Source organism: Urocitellus parryii, chromosome 16 (assembly GCF_045843805.1).
Source record: "Urocitellus parryii isolate mUroPar1 chromosome 16, mUroPar1.hap1, whole genome shotgun sequence".
Lineage (NCBI taxonomy): Eukaryota > Metazoa > Chordata > Mammalia > Rodentia > Sciuridae > Urocitellus > Urocitellus parryii.
Window position 1 is genome coordinate 8416559 of NC_135546.1, and position 23763 is coordinate 8440321.

Genomic DNA, 23763 nt, shown 5'->3' on the forward strand with positions numbered 1-23763 from the left:
TGGGGCAGTTTTTTTGAGTTCATTCTATATGAAGCTTTACCTTATATTTTACATGGGAACATTGGGCAATTTTGCCATTTATTTTATATGGTGTATATGGGCCAGTTGGAATTCTTCCAAGTGCTGTGTTGCCTTTATGTGGTAAACAGGGCCACATTCAATTCTTGGTAAAATTCACATGATTTATGTGGTAAGTAGGGCCACTTAAAATTGTACTTTTGCCAAAAATTGTGTTTAATGTATGTGGTAAATGCAGGCAATTACGATTTTGGGCAAAATCTGCATTTAACTTATGTAAATAGAGCCATTTTTGATGGTGGTCAGTTTTGCCCTTTATTCTATGTGCTAAATGTGGGTCACTTGGAATTTCCCAAATGTTGTAATTTAGACACTATTGCATTGAGCACACGTGTAAGAATCAGTAACGATGGGCGATATTTATGTCCTACACGTCCACTGTTTGAATCAAAACCTGTCCATGAAATAAAATAGACAAAATTCAGTATCACCTGTAGTTTGCACACAGGGTTGGGATCTGTGGGAAAAAAGATTCATACATAAGTCTTTTTCAGGCTAAAAGTGCATGTTTTAATATTTTCAAAATTTACAAATCAGTATCTCTCAGAAGCTACAGAAAATTGAAAGGAACAAACTCCTTTGAAAGTAACAATATACACAGACCTGCATCTTTCAAAAAAGAAACGTGCACTGCTTCCCCACTGTTGAACGCTGCTGCCAGAACAGGAGTAATTTGGTATGTACACCTCCAGGTCCTGTCACTGAACCAGAAAACAAGCTGTGGTCTACTCTCCTCTCCAACTTGGGTGAGTCAGCAGGCCCCCATGTAATGTTGCTGTTAAGTGATACATTGTAGGCATTAATTTCCAAAGCAGATATGAGAATACCAATTTGTTAGATTCCTATCCATACCACTTCTGTTTACAAGCAAAGTATCACTTTGTCTGGGCTCAGTTCATCATCAGTGTCTGGGATTGTGGGCAAAAGAGCAGATCGAGTTAAACCCCAAAACTTTTGAGGTGACATGTCTTTTTTGGTGGCTGTGAATTTCCATCCGATGTGACTTGCACATATCTTACACTGGGCGATGGTCCAGGCATACCTATAAGATGAAGGACAAATATTAGCCAAACTACACCCAAAGTTCATTACATAAATCTGAAAGGAAGAACAGACGCTTCAGAGCAACACTGAGAGAATTATGCACCAAGATGGCCCTGAAATCAGCTCCCTAGACACTTCACCTGGCTGATGTAACGTGGGACCTGACTCCATGTTCACACCGTATGTTTTCTTCTATTAGAAACAAAAATCACTACCACAAAACGCTCTTTGTACTGCAGTCAACTTAGAAAACAACCATTACCTGCAGGACCGCCCAGTGTGTACTGGACAGGTGATGGAATACTCACAAGAACCACTCCTAACATCATTCATAGAGGGCAGGTATTCTGCATTTGAAATCAAGGGAACATTTGTGGCAATGTGTTACCTTTTTTTGTCCTTCATTTTCTCCCCAGGAGTAAAGTCCCACATTTCAATACAATCACTGTCACACCTATTTTTAAGAAAACTCTAACACCTTGCTTAGAACCCTGCAGTTTTTTGCCCATTTCGAGGCAAGCAAAAGGAGCAACTACCTTACCCAGGAAACCAGCTGTGCTCTGTTGAAGGGCGGCCTATCAGGTTCAAGTTGGAAGCTTTATACACGGTCAGCGTCTCATGCACATATCCATGAGGATTCACATAGGCTGCCATGGGCCCACATAAGGATAAACTAAAAGGCAGAGAAGAAAAGAATTTAAAAAGTTCGCCAAGCAATAAAGTTCATCTTGCAGACAAACACTTCCTGTGAAAAAACAGGGCTGCGTACATCCCCGTGATGACCCAAAGACAACAAGTACTTCAAATTCTGCTGACAGTACATTTGCTCACCCTCAGCCGATTTATCAGAATTACTCTCAAACACTTATAGCAAAGCCACATTTTCACAGTGTACCTTGGGCCCCCAGGACAATCTTCTAACACCTGCTTCATCGCTGACACACAAGTACCCTCCAAACACCTTTTAATGGGTGCATTTTCAAAAAAAGGGAGGGTAACAATTGCAACTGTTTCATTAAAAATGCTTTATTTATGGAGGTGATGGGGAGACACTCGTGCATGCATACAATAAAAATGTAATGAAGACCATACCTGAATATTTCATTTTTGGTTGTGATCTCTGTTTCTTGACATTGTTTACAGCAAAGGGAAGTACACTGGAAAGTACAAGAAAAATGCTCAATGGAAGAATCTTGCATTCATTCTAATGCAATTACCTCATTAAGAAAGCTGGCAGGACAAAAAAGGTGACACACTGCCACCAATGTTCCACAAGGCATTCATATTTGACAAATGCAGAGCACCATCCCACCTCTGAAATGTCCAGTCACTGACTTTCACAGCATTTTGGAATAAGAATGCTCGACATTCATTTTAAATGGAAACCCTAACAGGCTGTTGGCTTTGCCAAGAGGCAGTGTCCCCAGCCTCCGTCCCCCACTTTCACATCCTGGTTCAGGGGAGTTCTGTTCACTGGACTCACTTTGTTCATGATGTCCAATTCACAGCGAAGCCGCTGGACGGCACTGCCGATTTTGAGGAGCTGAATTCTTAATACATCATCAATAGGAAGACACGCGGCCACTCTGTAAGAAAAATCTTCAAGACATGAAAGGATTTTCAGGATTTAAACTGATGAATCAGATGATGTCCTTTGAAATGACCCTTCCCCAGGACAGGTTAACATAATTACAAACAATTCTAAAATACGCATCTACTACGTAATGTCTACACACTACCAAAATAAACTACCTGATAAACAGATCATTCTGTATGGCACGTCCTGGGACAGGGGTTACTCTGCCAGGGATGTGTTCTCTCAGGAGAACTGCTTAACTACACTATGGATTTTCTATGCAAAATTTTGCCTACAGTAATGGTTTCACAGAACGAGAGAATTGTGTTGCAATTACTTTAAAAATGTTTTTCCAGTTACTCCAAGCAAAGAAAATGTGTATGCTTTTTGGTTACAAAAACAAAACATTGATTCTTTCGGGGCATAAGGCTTGACCTTCTTTCAGCAACACATCACAGACCATGAAAAGAAATTAACTTTTCATACCTATTGGATTTGAAGGAAGAGAATCATCTTTTAGATTTTCATCCCACTCATGTAGCTGTTTCTTAATTCTATCCATCAAGGTTTCCTGGTTTAAAATAAAAGTTGCCATAATGAAGTTACGCTTACTAACATGTACTGTCATCTTTTCAACTCTGCAATAAAACACACTGGTAGCACTGCATTCAGTACTGTGGAGAGACCTCAGCACCATCGTTTTGTACACTTTCATGTACCTGGGGGTGCTGCCTTTTCCAACTCACTACAGAGTTCTGTGGCCCCTAATTGACACCTACAAGACAGCTTACTGCATGCACCAAAAACACCTTCCTCCCCCACACCCCATCCACAATGGCACCAAAGCAGCAGAAGGAAAATTGCGACTTGCTGTAGTGGTGTCATAAACCCTTCTCCCAAGACTTGAGGCTTGTGGTCAAACCTATTTGTTAAGAGGAATGACTGGGACGCGTTCATCGTCTAAAATCTGTTACTGACACCACATTCACAGTTCGGAAAAATACTTGGCCCCAAATCCCTGGGTAAGCGATAGAAACTGGGCTTTAAAACCATCCAAGATTCTGCACATTGTCCACCCATCTGCCTCTTCCAGAGTTTGATAAAACGTGGTGATGCCCAGTATGAGATCTCAGGGAGTGCCAGGCCCCGTGCGCACGTCAAGCAGCAGCAGGCTAGTGGTCGGGAGGGGAGGGGAGGGGAGGGTAACACGCTCATTAGAGAAAGACCAAAACATGGTAATAAAACACTGCAGTTTTCTACATGGGAACGCCACCCGACCTGAGAGAACCCCAGATTGTTTAATAAACCCTAAGGGTTTCAGTGTAGCCTGCCCTTCAGTCACAAGTCACCAGAAGCTAAAAATTCCGTTAAGTGGGAGAGACTCCCTGGGTTTGACTTCAGATGTCCTATGTACTTTAGTTCTGAAAATAGCACAAGCATTCTCATTTTGCTTTAATGACACTCGTGACACTGCTTGCCACAGTGGCCAGTTTCACAGGAGTTACTTACAGCATCATACAGAGAATACAGCCAGCGGGGCCACGAAGTCAGATTTGCACAATGAAACTTTCTCTGGAAACAGAAAAAAGTCACTTAATAAAACCCCTAAAAAATAAAGACTCCTATAATGAAAAATTAACTTACAAAGAATTTTGGCTTAAAATATCGTCTTAAATGTTGAGAAGATTTTCATGACAATCGTGTCAGATGATGCTCTGGCCTGACCTCATACCTTCATGTCCTCCAGGTCTGCCCACAGCCAGGACCCTCATTTCTACCGCAGAAACCCCTGTCCCTCTTTCTGACCAGGAGAATTCCCAGTAAAAGCCTCCCTGGTGCTGCGGCACTAGTGGTACACAGCGAGTGCACCGAGGAGGCCCGCAGTGGGACGGGACCACGAGGGCCAGGCCGGGTTTGGCTGCTCCTTTCCACTGGACCCATTCGGGAACTTGAAGACCTTTGACTTTTCTGGTGACACTGAGCTTATGACACACTGGGTGGGTACACAGGGCATTTTCTCCACACCCTTAACCTTCGAGCCATCCTATAGACAGATTTTTCCCTAAACATTCCGTCAAGCCTAGCAGACCCCGGGCTGAGGTCCGCAGCTTTAGCGCCACCACAGTGACTATGGGGACGCACGCGGGATGCTGGGCCACAGCCAGCATCCACTCCTCCGTTCCAACCCGAGGGACCTTGTCAAGCCCCGGCCATCGCTGAGCGCAAAGTCAAGGTGAGGCAGCAGCCTGCCTGTTTTAACACTGGGGAGGACCAAGTGGCAAGAGGGCCTCTAAGGGCCAGGAGGCGTGGCCTGCATCAACGCCAGCTGCCTGCCTACTTGCAGGACCCGACCAGAACCTGCTCAACACGCAATTCCGGCTGTCTGTGTAGACACTCCCCTCCTGGGGCCTCTGTGGAGCCGCCCACTCTGCGCCACAAGAGCTATGCTGCAAGATGGCCAGTCCCCCTCCAGCACTCCGAGTCAGGAGACCCCCGTGTACCGCTGCTGCCGGCTGGCCGTAATCCCCACGGGCACACGGGACCCACAGGGAAGGACACCTGTTCCAGCTGCTCCAGAACCTCCCTCCTCTGCGACACACGCCTGCCCCCAGGGATGAATCCAGCGGAAAGCCAGGGACTGAGACTTACACCTCAAACATCAAATCAACCACAGATTTCAGAAAGAGAAGTACATGTTTCACAGGACACCAAATAAATATTAAAACAGACAAAACAAGACGACACAGGGAGCCCATGGAGCATGAAAGGGCTCACATCTGTCTCTGTACAACATGTACGTTCACCACCACAATCACCTCAATACACAGCAGCCACAAGAACTGGGGGAAAGAGACACAGAGGACGCCCAAGAGAACCGGAAATAAGGGAACAGGTCACCAAGCACAGATCCTGGTCCTGCATCCCCCAGACCAAGTGAGTCAGCGCAACGGGCGAGGTGCTGCTTGGGGACACTAAAAGCACCGGAGTCTTGACCCCAACACCCTGTGCCACACCACCACAGGCAGGCTGGGCGGCTCCCGGCCTGTGCCCACCAACCCCCTTACCCTAGCTGTGCTGCAAACCCACACTGTGAAAGAAGAACGCTGCTCTGTTCCACGACACTTGAGATGGCCCTAAGGACAGCGTTCACCTGGGAGATGATCCTCAAGGAACAGGATGCGCCCTGTCAGGTATCTTACAGCCGTGTCATGGCAGAGGGTCACTGTGAAATGCCATGTGCTACTACCAAAGCCAGTGGGGTCTTCAGCAAAGGGAAGGCCTGCTTGGTTTAGTCCTCCTGATACCTCAGGCTGCCCAGAGATGGACCCAAGACCTCCTCACGCACTTAGGCAGTGGCTTAAACCTGAGGATCCAAAACAGGAGGCTTCTCCTCTAAGCTCTCCTGGACTTGAATTACTGGAACCACTCAACGACAAGAGAAAAACAAGAGGACCACCAACAACAGCAAGGGACCAAATACTCTACAGCAGTGATGGCAACCGTCAACACTGTGGCCAGAAGCTCCTAGGCCCTAAGAACACCACGTGGCTACAGGGAGCATCATCTCCGTTGTCAAGGAAAGAAGCACCAAAGGACGCAGCACCTTACCCAAGGTCGCTCAGCTAGTACATGGGGAGTAGCCAACATTTGCACACAGCACACCTACCTGTCAAACACAGGACACAAGTTAAAACTAAGACAAGCACCAGGCATCACACTTATGCATCTAAGATATACCGCTCTTTACCACTGACTACAGCCAGCCACAAGTAAGCTACATAAAATCCAATGTCTAACTTCCTTCCTTTTACAGTAAGAAAGTCCTCTAAGGTTCTGTATCTTGATTTCACCAACAGATTCTAAAAGCTCTAAATCAACTAAATATGCCTCACATAACTTAATAACTACATATGCAAACAGAAGAGAACGATACCAGAAAGGATCAGCTACCATTCACCCAGCAATGGCCAAAACTCAGGTAGGTGTCCTTGATGGTCTTAAACTTCTGAGACCTACCCACGTATCTGGCCCCAAGAAGAGGCGCTCCCATCTTACATCTGAGTGACACTTCATAGCCCTTCTTCAAGAAAGCCACCTCCATGATATATTTTGCAAAAGAGTTCAAGAAAATGTTAATACTAATCCAAAATCTTAGACACTGGAAAGTGACCCTAACCTTCCCCTGGCGGTGGGCCTTACCACCGAGAGCAAGCACGAGGAAGTCATCGCCTGGAGACCCTCCACAACACCTCCACTGGTAAGCCTCACGGCTATGGCTTCAGCTTTCCCTCCCAACCATACAGACTGTTCAAAAACTGAAACTCCAACCCACTGGGTCTTCAGGGTACAATGACAGCAAAAGGACAAAACAAACGTCCACACAGAAAATCCTGACCACAGCACGTGAGCGACCAAAGGTGCTCATTTATTTTTTTCAGAAGCTATCACCATCAGCAACATACTAAATACAATTTATCCCAATAAAAAAACTACCAGCTTTTCTCTTTTCTTCTTTCATTTATTAAATTCCTACTTGGAAATGAAACTGGACACTTATTACCCCTGAGACTTATGACAATGGCAGGTGCAGAGATGCATGTGCACGCAGGTAAGGTGCCCGCGGAGGGAGCGGCTGGTCTGTCTGAGGAAGCCCCTCACCTGACACGGCACGAAATGCATGATGAAGAGCAGTGCCGCACACACCGTCACATGTCAGCAGATGTGACGACACAGCGGTCACGCCGACAGACCAACAGGGAATGACATCTATCAGTGGGAGAGATAAGAGCCTTTCAGATGACTGTAATGGGATAGAGTGAGCTACAGGGAAAACACAGTTCCCACCAGGAGGAACCACACAGGGCGGCGAGCTTCACACAGAATCAGTGCTCAGCACAGGAGACCACAGGGTGCCCCTCTGCACAGAAGGGTCGTTTTTAGTTTGGATTCTTAACAGGCACTCTGAACATTCTACTCCACCAATAAATAACAGAGCACACCCAAAACAAAGTCAAGACAAATGGCAAACAAGAAAATGTCTGGAACTCATTAATTGTAGGGATTATGAAGATTATAAAAACTTACAGATGTCAACCAATCACTAGAAAGATGTGCAAATATAATAAACTTAGAAATGCAAATACAAGCTTTTCTGAAACAAAATGCTAATCCTGACGCTCATCCACCTTACATCTCCAACAGGAGAGTATGCTTCACTTACCAGATCAGCACATATCAGGTCTGATAGCCTCTGTGACTCTGTAGTAAAAACAACAATGAGACCACAATAGGTGCCACTCTCCTTAGTAAGGTACACGGAAACTGTCAACACTACAAAGACAACTACCCTCAACCTGCTAATTCCACTCCTCAACACTGACCAGACATTTGCATCTATAAAAGGACATGTGTACAAGTAACCACCTGCAGATGTCATCAACAGGGGAGGGGTTACCTAAGTTACAGTGTTGCCATACAACAGCTTCCTGGGCAGCCTTAAAGAGTAAACTGTGGTGCTCTACAGACTGATATGAAAGCATCTCCTATAAGATACCCTAAGTAGCAAGAGGCTTCAGAGCGGGTACACTCTTTCACACAAAATAGGGGGCAGAGGAATACCTGTATCCATCTTCCTCCACTCTAGGAAACTGAAAGTCTGACCTCACATCTGCAAGCACTATTCTGAATCAATGCCCGTTTTCTCCTGCTCCCCACGACGCACAGGAGCAACACGGCCCACATCCAGCCTCACTCACTCCTCAATACCCACTGTTTCCACAGTTGAGCTCTCTGTACGTTTCACACTCAGCTCTTTTGCAGTTGGTGTGTCAAGCCTTTCTAAGCGAACAAGCAGATGGTCCAGGCGAGCAGAAAGTACACTTAAAAACAGTTAGGTGGTGTTCCAAGTGGGTTCAAGAGTCCTCATTTAAATGTGGATTTTCCCTGCAGTAAACCTAGTGAGTGAAGAAAGCACTGCCCGGGGAAGAGGAAGAGTTTCCAGCTCCCACTGCAGGATGAAGGCCTGCAGGCAGAAGCAGGTGGGAGACCGACTCCACATCTTTAGATCCACACGTGGGCTCTTCCTGTAAACGCTCCCTTGTTGGAAAGGAAGAGGACACAGAATACTTGGAGAAGGTTCAACGATTATCCTTCTTCGCATCATTTGCGATACTCAGTTTTCAATGGCAAATGTTAATGGGAAGTGCAGACATCCTGAGCTCAACTGGACAGGTCTCAGGAAGACCACAGCCCTGGTTCTGCCCCATCTTGTCTGCCTGAATGAATAGAGCGACCTGGTCAGGTTAGCATCGTGTAAGCCTCCTGAGATCCTGAGCACCTTAAATGTCTCCTGAAGACTCTCCAGTGCACTGCTCAACATCATATTGGGATCTTGACATAACTTGGGGCAAGAGAGAGGTCTAGATCTGTCCTAAGACAGCTCAATCACATAATCTGGTCCCTGGTAAGCTAGTGCCCAGCTAAAAGTGCAGCAAGCAAAGCACATCCGTCCCCACTGCGGTACCTGCACCCCCGTTTCCTGTGCCTCTCTGATGCACCTGGAATGGCTCTGAGGGGTCTCTCTCAAGTAAACTGCTCTGTAGGTCCCGTGTCCAAAAGACAGCAGCCAACTCTTCACCCTGTCATCCAGATCCCAAATTTCAGAATCTGAGACATTTTCAGTTTAACAAGGGAAGCCCTTCAAAAATCCAAAAGCCACCCAGGATGAATACTCTCCTAAAACTCCCACGCCCCCCGTTTAGCCCCCGGCAATGCCACACAAAAGCCAGCCAGGGCTGACACCTGAGAATCCAGACTGACTGACGGAAGGCGGGACGTGACAGGGAGTCAGCTCATCTTCTCCCAAACCAGGATGTGCTTCCTGGCTTTCCTTGCACTCCTTCAGCCGTGAGGATCCAGCTGCAGAGGGCAAATTCTTCCCACAGAATGGGAAGATTTTAATCATAATTAGCCCCCAAATTAAACTTTAAAATGCCATCGCATTTGCTTAACTGAAATTCAGGTTTAGGATCAAAAGATCCTGCAGGCAACATGAAAAATTCGTTGTACACACCTTCCAAGTGTTAACTCTAATTGCTTTCACCTTATGACTGGAACAAAACAAAAGAGAATTTATGGCTTTTAAATGGTTAAGAGCTTTTAAAAACCCATACCTATACACTGAGAAAATACCCACTGATCGCAGGAAACAGCTTTGCAAATACTGAAGTGACAAGCAGGCAGCATCTCGATGCCACTGCTCTGCCACCACAAGATGACTGCATTAGGAAACTGGCACCAAGCATACCATGATGCTTCAGGGGGCTCATTCCAAAGCCACGCCTCAGAGCCCACACGCTGCAGAGCTGCCTCCCACACGTCTCTGTCAACACTTAGGGCTGCAGGTACAGCTGCTGTGAGCACGGTTTCCCATGGCTCCACTGTCCACAGAAACAGGGTCAGAGTCCACTTCCAGAACCCATATGAGATCTGGATAAGGAAGCACCACGCAGCTACACAAAACCCACAACACACTGATGTTGTTAAACCTTCAAAAGTCTCCCTTTGTGGTTGTTTGACAATCTTTCAGGAGTCTAATTAGACCTTTTTATTAAAATCTCCTTGTAAAATCTCATTAAAACACCTCCTAGCATGTGTGACCAACCGACTGGACATACAGAATAATGAGCCCTCCTGGCTCATCTAAGCCAGCCAGGCAGGGACAAGCCCCGTCCATATCCAACACTCTGGGAAAACTGGAGGAGTTCTACCAAAAGAACACTGAAAGTCATCGCGCACCGTGCAGAATGCGGACCTCTGCATTCAGAAACTAGTAAACTCATCCTTGAGGCAGAGCTTCGACAGTGACCACTCTACACTTCAAGCTATCAACCTCACAAGAGAGTGCACACAGCTCCATCATCTCACTTCCTAAGAGCAAGAATGATCCACCAAAAATGTACAGAAGAGCTAACGCCCCAGCCACAATATCTGGAGAGCGGGTGACTGAGAACCCCGTGAGGCCCACAGGGTGTCCCAAAACAGTGTGCTCCACCACGACTCTGTGCTACCCCAGGGAAGCCCTCTCCCTTCCTTAGGTACACCGTCCTTACCACTGAAGAGCCAGACATGTGACCTGAAGTGTAAGTAGACATTCCATCTGCTCGTTTCTACACGAGTGCCGAGCAGTCACGCACACCTCACCAACCCTGTGACAACTTGCTGCTTTGCCAGACTATTCTTTCACTACAGCCACCTGTGAGATCTTTAATAAAAGTGCCAGCTACCATCAACTACAGGTAGACCACAGCCACAGAAGGTGTCTGGGGAACCGTCCGAGTCTTCAGTGATTCTTTCTTTCAATGGAGAAAAAAGCAACCTGTCTTAATTGGTTGAAGATGCATAAAAAAAAGCAGTATCTCACCTTCTGGTATTTCTGCCACCATTTACATGAATACTGGTCTTCCCATGAGACAGGTTTTGAAGGAAATATCTGGCACTTATTGAGGGATTCTAACTGAACTGCAGACATGGTTGAAGGCAACACACATTCAGGTAGAATTTGCACTTTAGCTTGCTGGATTCTAAAATAAAGAGAACCAAGCACGGTGTTCATTTTCAAGATAGACTAACTCAAACTGTAAGTTTCTAAACATCAAGGAAATTTTAAATACTAACATTTTCTAAATGTTTTTTAAAACATATTCACTAAATAAATGCTGATGTTAAGATATAAGACATTTTCAGAAAATAACTTCATTTCATAAATCATGGAACAGTTCATGCTACAGATAATCTAAAGTATGAATTTTCAATCTCACCATGGAATAGAAAGGAATGTCTTCCTGAGTCACATAAATAGAGTTATATTTGACATCAGCCTACTCCTACCACCACTGCTCCTCTTGATACTTGTAACCAAACTTCTTAGACAGTTTAGACATCCCAACCCTCCCATGTCCCCCACAACCCGTGCCGCCTAAGTGGGGCCTTTCTCATGAGTCATCCTGAGAGGCAGGTTCAGAAAGAGACGATCACAAACCATTTACAAGGACGCTTCAGCTGAGACTAGAGAACTACATGGACGTACATGCAGCCCTCTTCTCCTCCTCATGACCTTAGGGGAACATGCACTCGACTGCCTTTAAACTGAAGAATCACCGAGGCTTTCTTGATAGAGCCTTCATTTTCTAAATGCTACTCCAGAGCATCAGACTTTCAAACACCTTTCAGCCATTAATGCAAAGGGAGAGGCTGCCCCTGTGATGGACCCTCCTGGGAAGCAGCTTTAGAAATGAGGTCTATGCTACAACAGACATGCAAAGGTTGGAAGAAAACACTTTGGAATGATGAAATCAGACACACTGGAAGCCCCTGCTTCTAAGACTCTCATATGAACTATGGCGTTCATAACATCCACTGCCTTCACCCACAAAACGCTGAGAATAAAATTCTGATACTTCTCATTTATTATGAAAATAGCTGTTATCTCAAAATATACAGGTTTTACTTAAAAATATACTCATGGTACTAACTTCATGTCCTACTTAGTTAGTATGCTCATTAAAATACAACTTTAATCTGTTAAAAACTTTGGAAAATGTTAAAAGTGACCATTTTTAATTCCAGAACTAAGGTTCAACTGAACCCAGTCAGTGGGTTGGATCCTCAGTACCAGTGCTGGGAGGAGGGGAGGGACACAAGCAACATCTCAACTTCAGTGTGTCTATATCGTGCGTGTGTGTGTGTGTGCGCGCGCGCGCTGTGTGGGGACTGGACACAGGGAGCCTGACCACGGAGCCACATCCCCAGCCCTTTTCATATTTCACTTAGAGACAGGGTCTTCTGAGTTGCTTAGCACCTCACTTTTGCTGAGGCTGGCTTTGAACTCACAATTCTCCTTCCTCATCCTCCAGAGCTGCTGGGATTCCAGACGTGTGCCACCACACCCAGGCCTTTTGATTTTTGAGACGGGGTGTCCCTAACATACAAAGGCTGGCCTGAAACTTACTACCTCCTGCCTCAGCCTCTTGAGTTGCTGGGGTGATGCGCCATGGTGTAAATTGTACACCATCCTATAGACGCTCATCAGAATCTGCTTCTTAAGGTCAAAAGTACCTGAATTGAGGTACTTCATGCAAATATTATGAAAGACTTCATGCTTTCATCCTGATAAAAGCGTTCAGGCTGTGGAAGTAGCTCCAATCACCTCGGAACCCCTGGTCTGCACTGGGAGACTCAGCGCGGCGTAGACCCTCCTTGCTCTGCAGGCTGGAGGCTGCTCTACAGAACACAGGCTGGTTCTCCCGCCAGCTGAGTTGCATTTTTTAGCATAAGGTAGTTGTGTTTCTTCCCAACCTGTCGATGGCAGTTGTTCTGTGGTATGGCAACATAATTTATATAAATGTTATAAAAACAAAATGTGTAAACAAAAATAAAATCACCTCCATGAATACTAAGACATAAAAAAAAAAAATTTCTTCCAAATTCAGTAAAGACAACTCTAATAGTAGGGAAACACCGCACTAACCTGAACATTTTCTGTGCTCAAATGACCTCGTGACTGACCACCCTTAGAATCCCTCTTAAAAAACAGAAATATAAACTATAAAAACCAGAAGTATACGCTATACACACAAACCACAAAAATGTCTGAAGCCATCTCTAGTTGGCAAACCCACTTCAAAGAGAAAACCATCTCTCCATCAAAACCAAAACGACTGCCTTCCTACATTTTCAATGAAAACATTTATAGTAGGTGACTTTTTCCACTAAGAATCACTGCTCTCAATTATGACAGGGAGGACGTATTCTCTTGTAATTTCAACACAATATTAATCCCATTCCAAGAAACAGGGAGTTCTGATTCGTGATACCCTTCTGTGTGTTTGTTTATTGATTAAAGACAAAGGTCCATATATTCAGAAAAGGCCAACCAAATAAACACTGAATTTAGCGACAGTTAGAAAGCGGTAGCATATTTTTATATATGAAGCATCATTTAGGTAAAAAACAAATCAATCAGATATACTTCCCTGTAAAAAAGAAAACTGGCCTGAGTTTCCAATGTGCTATGGAGAAATTCTGGTGTTACAGAAAAGGCACTGGTGTGGAAGTTGGGGACCTAGAACCAGCCAGCTGACACACACTACTTGTAAGGCTTTAGGCACATTGCTGAACTTCTCTAACACTTGGCTCCCTAGTTTGAAAAAAAGGAAACAGCACTACATCATCTCCAATGCAAGCACTTCACCGTTTTTAGTGAAGGTGGTCACAGGAAAGCACAGTAGCAAAACCACAGAAACCTCACTCCACACACGCCGGTTACACTTTGGCAGACACATCTGTGTGAGAAGGCTTGACACAGGTCTGTGGAAGCACCCCAAGGGCGTGGAGGCACCCTTTCCAAACCTTTTCCAGCCCTACCACTCTGATGGTCACACAGAACCAAATCACATTCTTCCACCCCTTCTCAGCCTCAGCAGACTGCTGCCATCTTGTGTTCAAAAGACTTTTCCACAACCAGATATGGAAGTCACTATGCTGAGAAATGCACTTTCTCCCAACTCAATTTCCCTGAAACTTTCTGGAAAATAGTATTCAAAGATTAAAAAAAAAAGAACCAATTAGGTAAGTATGTGGCTAATAGGTACTTCAAAACTGGCACTGTTAGCAAAATCTACAGCAACAAGATAACTGGTTACCACAGTGCAAAGCCCTGGGGAGATCACTCCTTCACGTCACATTTCTGGTCCCCAATACAACATAACTAAGCCTCGGTCACCATTCTCATGCAGCTCATCTACCCGGGAGGCACACACGCGATCCTGTGAGGGCGGGACGAGGTGAGCACATGTGTACCAGGAACGTTGAGGGAACTTCAGGAGAGAACCAAACCCCTCAGGACTCTGACCACTCCATCCCATATCTGAGTCCCAAAAGCCTGCCTGATGCATCTGCAGTGGCATAATCTTGAGCAAACAAACAGACAAAACCATAACACCTTCCTGCATTCAGAAGAAGACACGTGCAACACAAAGATCTGATGGATTTTCAACTCTGGCCACCATCACAGATGGATTCCCCAGGACAGGGTGGAACTGAGGAATCTGTGTGTACGAATCTTCCCAGATGACTCCTATGTGCCACAGGACAGAAGCACTGCTCCACACACAAAAGCCAACGCAAGACTACTGTGTTGTTTTAAATGGTTCGCTATTTCTTAAAAAGAGGATGATGATGGTGAACTGGATCTTTTTTTCCTTAAATGTGGAATTCCTAGATTTTGTGACAAACTCTTACCTAGGCAGCCACTCCAATATGAGTCTCTGCTGAATGGGTATAAACTCAGGGAATACTAAAGTTCACAAGGTGCAGTGAAGATAAGGACTAGTGGTCAGTTATCATGTGGGTATTGTTTCTGGGTGATAAATTCCCATGGGTGTTACATGTGGATGGGGAGAGCCGCTGGGTGGAGCAGGTATGACCTATGACTTTCAAACCTAACGGGAGCTCTGACACCACCTCCCCCGTCCCGTCCTGGTGAGCACACTGAGACACCGTCTCTCACTCTGAAGAGAGACCTTCTGTTCCCAAGAAGCCACACCCCAAATGCCACTTTCCTTTGAGTTGACAATGCTCTTCTCAAACCTGGAGGGGTATGAGAATCACCCGGAAATCATTCTTAAAAGGTGCTGAAGTCTCACTTCATCCTAACAACTCTCTGAGGATGGAAGATGAGGTTGGAACCAAGCATCTTCAGCTTTTAGAATTTTCTGGGTGATTCTGGTGGGCCCCAAGTGGGAAACAACTGGGATATACTTCAGAAGGAAGAGAGAAACACTAATAAAAAGGCATAAAATGTGAAGAGTTAGAAAAACAGAAAAAAACCACTCCATTGTAAAATGTTCACAAAGCTTTCAGACACGGTATTTCTTACCCATCTGACTGTGTTCTGAGTTCCAGGACTTTGAACCTTTGTCTTCCAATTGCTTTCACTTTCACTATTTCAATTCCAAAGTCTTGTTCTTCTCGATAGGCATATATCTCTGCTGTCGTTCCAAACTGTGCTTCCCTTTCCTGTATATTACTTCCAAGGAAAAGTTTTAAAGAAGATTTTTAACATTTGGCATTTATATATGCAAAGTTAGCAAAAGTAATTCATTTCGGAAAATGATTTATAGTCATTGACTCTCACTTGCAAACCCAGTACAACTTTATTTTTAAAATCACATGGTGGAGGGTACTGGGGTTGTAGCTCAGTGGTAGAGTGCTTGCCTACCACCCAGGCACTAGGAGTGATCCTCAGCACCACATAAAAATAAATGAATAAAATACAAGATATAGTGTGCACTTACAACTAAAAAACAATTTAAAGAGTCATATGGGGGAGCATAGGAAAGCTTTGGGATAGACAATTAGAACATTTAGGAGAAAGTCACTGAAACAGTCAGGGACTCACACACCTCTGAACTCTCAGTTCCCAGCCAAACATTCTTTCACTTTGTTAGACCTTCAAGGAAGGTATTCTGCTGCTTATTAGCAGCACTGGGGCAGGGGCAGAGGTTGGGGGACGGGACTCCTGCATTTATTCCCAGCCTCTAGGGCACATTTCCTCCACCTGCCACAGGGAACAAGAGTTCAGCTCAGTGGGCCGCTGCTCTGTACTGGTGCAACTTAACAAGTTTTGGGAGAGTAAAAGGAGGGAAAAAAAACCAAAACGCTCTTTTGGAAAACTGATCCTGTACACCAAAATGGAAAAACCCTGTTTCTCTTTAAATAAAGACAATTCTTGAAACTAACACTCTAGAAATGTTTTCCAGTAAATATTAATGAGCAAAAGTTTTTCAAGCATCAAAAATGTAAACTGGTTTAGATGGTAAATAACCAATATACTCTAATATTTCAAATCTCACTCAACAAAATTCCTTACTTCTCCTGGACGTGCAAAATAATTCTCTACTTTGCCTTCAACACTGACCTTGGCTGCAAGTACACAAAAGGGCACGAGTGAGGCCAGTTCCCCTAATACTTTACCTGTATGCAAGAACTGCAAAGGTTCTATCTTTCTGAATTAAATTCCGCACCATACTGACTTCTTGAGGGCGAAACAGCTGTAGAGGTAAAGTCTGCCCGGGAATCAGGATCATCATCACCTGTGGGAGCACCGGGATCACCTGACAACTGTCGTCATCATGCAAAGTCCTGCCATGGAACTCCTCCATGTCAGCGCCCAGGTACTGCTCACAACGACAAGAAGGCAAGTGTTACCACACACACACACTCTAAACACAAGCTCAACAGGCTAAAGAAAAGTTGAGTAAACGAGATATAAACAGAGGGGAAACATAACTATTTATGTGATGATCTTAATGGTCTCACATAAAAACCTAATTTTTAATCTATATTTACTGTTAAAACTTTCAAATCTTTTATCAAGAATCTCTCATACGTACATATTCCACAACATTTTGCAGTTTGAGCTGTTTTTCACAGGATCAAAAATAAATTTGGACATCTCTATGTCCAAATACCCCAAATGACAAGTATAAATGTTACTATGTTAAATAGCACCTTCATGCCACAGGACCTAGCAGACCACAGAACAAGCCCTTAATGGCTCTATTACTAACAAAACTGGAAAAAAGGCAACAACCTCTTAAAGGATTACACCAGTAAACAGTAGGAGCTGCTTACAAATAAAGAATTTATATTTACTGTTGGAAAATAGCCTGCCTCCTCGCAGAATCTCACCATATGATGAAGCTGCTAACAAAAGTCAAAGTCATGGGGCTGGGGTTGTGGCTCGGTAGTAGAACACTCGCCTAGCACATGAGAGGTGCTGATCTCAGCACCACATAAACATAAATAAATAAAATAAAGGTATTGAGTCCAACTACAACTAAAAAAAACATTTTTTTTAAAAAAGGTGAAGGTTACATATTTATGCCGTGTAAACTAGCCGTCCACATTGGGCAGTGTGAGGTGCCAGGCCACCTCTTCAGGAATGTGTCCTAGGGATGGATGTGCACCGACAGTGCCAGAGGAGTTACTGTACTACACACCGTGTGTGAGGTTGGCAGACTCGTGTCAAAATTTATGATGTTTGGTTTTTTTGCTTCTTTGCTGTCCTGGTCTTCAACTTCCATTTCAATTTCATCTTCTTCTTCACTCTCTGCTGTATAAATACAATATGATAAGAAAAAAACATTAGACCCATGAAAATTCAAATGTATACCTTTCAAATACATCACACCCTGGGGAGAAAAGGGTACTAGACGCCATACGCACCGATAACCACCACTAACTGTGAGGAGGCAGCCGGGGGCCCAGGGGCCACACCGCACTCTGCCACCAAGTATCTTCTGTTGTTGTTGCTGTTTTCTTTTTAAATCAACTTTTATTTATTTATTTTTAATGTTTTAGTTGTTGATGGACTTTTATTTTTATTTATTTGTGCTGAGAATCGAACCCAGTGCCTCAAGCATGCTAGGCGAGTGCGCTACCTCTGAGCCACCACCCCAGCCCCTTAAATCAACTTTTAAATTTTACAATAGTTTAAGAGTTAGAGAAATAGTAGAAAATATTCCCATAAACCCCACTTCTATTTTCCTCTATAGTTAACATCTTATGTTACAGTACACCTACGTCACAACTAAGAAACCAATGTTGGTACATTAGTGCAACTAAGTAAACTCTACATTTTATTGGGATATCCTGGTTTTAACCTCAAATCCTTTTTTAGTTGCACATTTCCCTCCAGAATACCACACTGCTATGGTCATGACTCCTCTTCAGCCTGCTCTTGGGAGGTGGGGGTAGTTTCTCAGACTTGACTTGGCTTATTCTGTACATTATTGCTCAATTAGGACTCATATGATGTAATTCTAGTAATCAGCCTAAGGTTACCCACTGTGGGGAGGACGAGGAGGATGGAAACGAAGTACTATTTTCCATCACATCAGGGATGCACACTACATACCTGACTGACAGCCCTCATGCTAGCTTTCGTCATCACCTGCAGTACAATCTGTCAGCCCTCTCCACTGTAGAGTCGCTTTCCCCTCCTTTCACAAGGTACCCCGAAAGCAAATCACTCCATCCACCCTTTAGGGGTGAAGTACTATGGTCCAGGGCCTTGTTGGGAAATACCAACATAAAGTACTTTAAAATGTCCTGTAGAGAATGTTTTCTCCCTTGCCAGTAATTCATTTTGACACTGTATACACTGCACCCTCCCTCGGTAAGTCTCAGCTTCCTCGTCTGAAAAGGACAGGCTCCAAGAAGACCACCTTGGAGAACACTGTTTCAAACTCCTAACTCTAAAGAGTTCCTATGTGACAAGTTGAAGAAGAAGAAGAAGAAAGAAGAAAGAAGAAGAAGAAGGCGATGAGAAAGATAAAGATCTATTATCTAAAACTGAAAAGAGATGTCATCAAAACCTGCCAGAAGAATTCCACAGCGTTGTCCCACTAACACACTCCCTTCCCTGGCTCTCACTCACTCATAAAAGTCAGATATTTGCAGTCACCATCATACAAATTTTGCTTTGTAATTTAAAAGTTAAAAAAATACCACAAGCAGCATAAAACATTTTAAAGGAAATGACGCAGACTGCTTCCTCCAGGCATACTTTTTAAATTATGAAAACTAAGCCAATATCCTTTAAAAGTGGATGCTACCATTGACAGGGATGAAAGTCAGAAAAAGCAACACTACCCTAGGTGTATGGTATGATAGGAAGGCAGACGAAAGCCTTTCCATGCCACCTGTGGGCACACTTCCTATCCTAGGAGTCTTGACCAGGATTTACTTTGCACCTTAGGGAATATTTGGAAACATCTGAAGACACCTTGGGTTGTCACAACTAGAAGAGTCCTACTGGTGACCTAGAGTAGGTGCTTGGGGAATCCTACCAAGCAGAGCACACCACAAAGAATTGCTGGACCTGAAAGGTGTCAGAGACTAGGAAATGTGAGCTTGGACTGCGTATAAACATGGACTGAACCTCATTTCTGACCTCACAATTCAGGCATTTTAAAATGCCCCCAAGAAAATTCTAAATACTTAATTTGTCATTTCAAAGGAGTCATTTCTTCCCCTCTGTGCAAAACATTCTTTAAACAAACTACTTCCACTGAGGTCCCTCTCACAAGACGTTTCACAATAGGGTAACTGTGGGGGTGGGAGGAGTTCCCATTTATCCTCATGAATTAAAAGATTTAAGGCCTTCAAGTTCTGTCAATGACAACAACATAATTGATTTTACTTGTATGAAAACAGTCAGGGCTCTGATACCGGTTGTACCTTTTCTAAGAACACAAAAGTTTTCCCGAGAGATAATAAAGAAAAATTTAAACTGATCAGAAAAATATTCTGAACCTAATTCTCTGTATCTGCAACTCTAAAAGCATGGGTTTCACTTGTCATGTGGAGAGACCGACTTTCTTACTCTACTGAAAGTTTAAAACATGAACTACTGGCTCAAAGGTTGGAATAAATACTTCTCTAAATTTGCATTTTAAGTCTTCTGACTTCTGGCATCTAAATGACCACCTAGTATTAGAGAAGCTTTTCTTGTAAAAGTGGCTAAGGCCCACCTCCCCCACTGGGCTGTTTATCAATGGATCTTTTCTCTCCAAGATAGCTGAATAATTTCAGATGGGAAGAAACTATTTCCTTAGCATTCAAAGTGGACTTACTCTTCAAAACAACTCGTATCTCAAGATTTAGGGACATGTGGTATTTGTCAACAAATAAAACCGCAGGTAATTTAGAAACCAGCATTACTGTCTCTATATATATATACATACATCTCTGCACCCTCTCACTTTTCCTTTCCCCCCTTAGAAAACACAGGCTGGCTGTTGAGAGCTACCCGGGTGAGGTCTGATGACTCATCTCAGGCAGGAGCACCATGTGAATGCCAACAGAACATCAATATCCTCCCTCTTTTATTCCCTATTCTCCCTGAAACTCTGGATTTGGCACACACACACAGGGGGCTCTGATGATGGCGGGAAAACAGCTCAGCTCTGCTGCTGCAGGTTGACACACCTTTATTTGAGCTATGATGGCTTCAGGAACGACCACTGACCCACCATGGTTTGTTTCACAGAAAAAGGGCTTCCTATATGGAGAGACCAATCAATACTGAGCACAGATTCCCTTAGTTAACTACCTAAAAAAAAAAAAAAAAAAAAAAAACCCTGAGACTGCTTTTCAGCAACCTACAAGAAAAGCCCTTGGCCAGAGATGCACATTCACCAACAATTTAGAACCAACTGACCTCCTAAGTCTTACCTTGTACATCCTTAGCCCCAGCGGGTGAGCCTCCAGATCAACCTCAAAAGGCTTTTCCCCAATTCCTCTAACCCCCGAGCCATTGCCCCAGGTGAAGAACCACAATGGCATTCGTTTAACTGGCCTTGAATCAACGGACTCTGCCAATCATCATTCTCACCACGCTCACCTGGACTGCAAAGCTCCTCAAGTACCAGACCTCATTTGGCTCCTCCACAACACCTGACGCCCCGCCTGTTTACAGTGAAGGGACTCAGGGGTTTGCGGGAGGCTGACACCACTATGGCAAAGCCCATCCCGACTGCAGCCGTTTGTGAATAGTTTGTGCAACGATGCAGTTTTCTTTTCTTTCTTTTTCTTTCTGAAGTCGTCGTGCAATACTCCAACACACAAACCCGAGGTCTAAATTTCCACAAAGCACACCGTTAGGACCAGAGGCAAGGGAACCCCACCGCCCCACGGACCTCCAACCGGTGGCTAAGAGACACCAGCTGTGCTCGCAGGCCAAGCCGCGTTCTGGTCCCGACGCGGCAGCTGGGTGACCTTGGGCGAGTCACTCAACTCCTCGGTTCCTACAGAGAGGGACCCGAATGGTGACAAGTGCAGAAAAACGCAGCCAAGCCCGGTAGGAGCGCAGCACGCCTCGGCTGTCACTCATTCGGGGACACGCGCCGAGGGGAAAGTCCCCGCAGCTGCCCCGCCCGGACCCCGGCGGCCCCCCGACTCCGGGGCCCTTCGGCGAAGCCGAGCTGGGGGCGTGGGGGCGGCCCGGGCGCGCGCGGTCCCCGTCCCCGTTGCAGCCGCAGCCGCAACCGCGGCGTCCGCGCCCTCAGGGAAGCGCCGGCCGAGGCCCGCGGCTCGCAGCCCCCGGGGCGCGGCCACCGCCTTTCCCGGCCCCGTCGAGCCGCCGGCGACTCCGGGCGTCGCCTCCCACCCGCGGCTGTGCCCCGGCCCGGGAGTTACCAGGCAGGAGCGGCAGGTGGTTGCCCATGTTGTGCGCAGCGTCCTGTGCGTCTTCCTCGTCGGCCATGTCTGTTTACCCGCAAAGCAGGACGGGACGGGGCGGAGCCTCCGGGGGAGGTTCCGCGCCGCCGCCGCCGCCGCCGCCGCGCGCCGGGGCCACAGCGCCCTCTAGCGGCGCCAGCGGGAAGGGCCGCGAAGCAGGCCCGCAGTCGGGGCGGGAAAGCTGCTCCCAGCGCTGCAGGACCAGCTGCCCTCCTCCTTGCACAGTCCCGGGGCAATGTCCAGCCCTGTCCCGACGTGCACGTGGGGAAACCGAGGCTCGGTGTCCAGTCTCCACCCGATTCTTAAAGGAAAGGAGGGGATGGGCAAAGAGCAAACACCAACCCGTTTATACACCATGAACTTCAACTCCTGAGAAATAAGGAAAGGAAGACAGGAACACGTGCATGGGTTATGGGGAGAACCGGATTGTCCCTGATTTTGCCTTCCACCCGTTCAGGGGTTCATCTGAAACAGACATTTTACATGATGCTTTTGCAGAACCGAAAAAGGCTGGGTTGGTACATAAAATTGTCAAAATAAACTGGGAATGGAACCACCATTGGACCCAGCCGTCCCTCTCCTCCTTTTACACCCCAAAGACTTAAAAACAGCACACTACAGGGACACAGCCACATCCATGTTCACAGCAGCACAATTCACAGTAGCTAAACTGTGGAGCCAACCTAGATGCCCTTCAGTGGATGAGTGGATAGGGAAACTGTGGCATATCTACACAATGAAATTTTACTGAGCAATAAAAGAAAATCAAATCATGGCATTTGCAGGTAAATGAACGGAGTTAGAGAAGATAATGCCAAGTGGAGTTAGCCAATCCCAAATAACCAAATGCTGAATGTTTTCTCTGCTATAAGGAGGCTGATTCATAGTGGGATAGGGAGAGGGAGCCTGGGAGGAATAGACGAACTCTAGAAAGGACAGAGGGGTGGGAGGGGAAGGGAGGGGACATGGGGTTAGAAATGATGGTGGAACATGTTGGTCATTATTATCCAAAGTATATGTATGGAGACATGAATTGGTGTGAATACACTGTGTATACAACCAGAGACATGAAAAATTGTGCCATGATTTTCTTTTCTTTCATTGCTAAGTAATATTCCATTGTGTATATATGCCACATTTTTTTATCCATTCATCTACTGAAGGGCATCTAGGTTGGCTCCACAGTTTAGCTATTGTGAATTATGCTGCTATAAACATGGATGTGGCTGTGTCCCTGTAGTGTGCTGATTTTAAGTCCTTTGAGTGTAGAAAGAGGCGAGGAATAGAAGAGAAATATACAACCAATCAACAAATATATGAAAAAATGCTCATCATCTCTAGCAATCAGAGAAATGCAAATCAAAACCACTCTAAGATATCGTCTCACTCCAGTCATAATAACTCCAGCTATTATGAAGACAAACAATGAGTGTTGGCGAGGATGTGGGGGAAAAGGCACACTCATGCATTGCTGGTGGGACTGCCAATTGGTGCAGCCAATCTGGAAAGCAGTGTGGAGATTCCTTGGAAACACATACATATTTAATATCTTAAAGAATGCTATTGCCCGGGTGTAAGCACTTGATTGTCTGTTGCTTGGGTCACTGCAGTAGCCTCAATACTGACTTCTCACTTCTATCCATTGTCCTCTAGTTCACTGCCAACAGGTCCCAGTGATTCCCTAAAACCTCAGATCCGGCCACGTGACTCACCTGCTCAGTACTTTCCCTGTGGCCCTGTTTCACGGTGAGCTGCACCCT

The 23763-nt window shown here is 45.3% G+C and overlaps 1 protein-coding gene across 1 annotated transcript; it reads right to left on the minus strand.

The window, feature by feature from the left end:
- Positions 1-877: 877 nt before the first annotated feature.
- On the minus strand, positions 878-22042 carry Crbn (cereblon). The gene is made up of 11 exons (XM_026383080.2): positions 21962-22042; positions 17761-17873; positions 16733-16935; positions 15636-15785; positions 11121-11280; positions 4208-4270; positions 3185-3269; positions 2606-2721; positions 2215-2279; positions 1664-1795; positions 878-1120 (listed from the first exon to the last, which is right to left on the minus strand). Exons 1-11 carry the CDS (start codon positions 22026-22028, stop codon positions 940-942), a joined length of 1335 nt encoding a protein of 444 aa, XP_026238865.1. The 5' UTR covers positions 22029-22042; the 3' UTR covers positions 878-939.
- Between the last annotated feature and the right edge of the window lie 1721 nt (positions 22043-23763).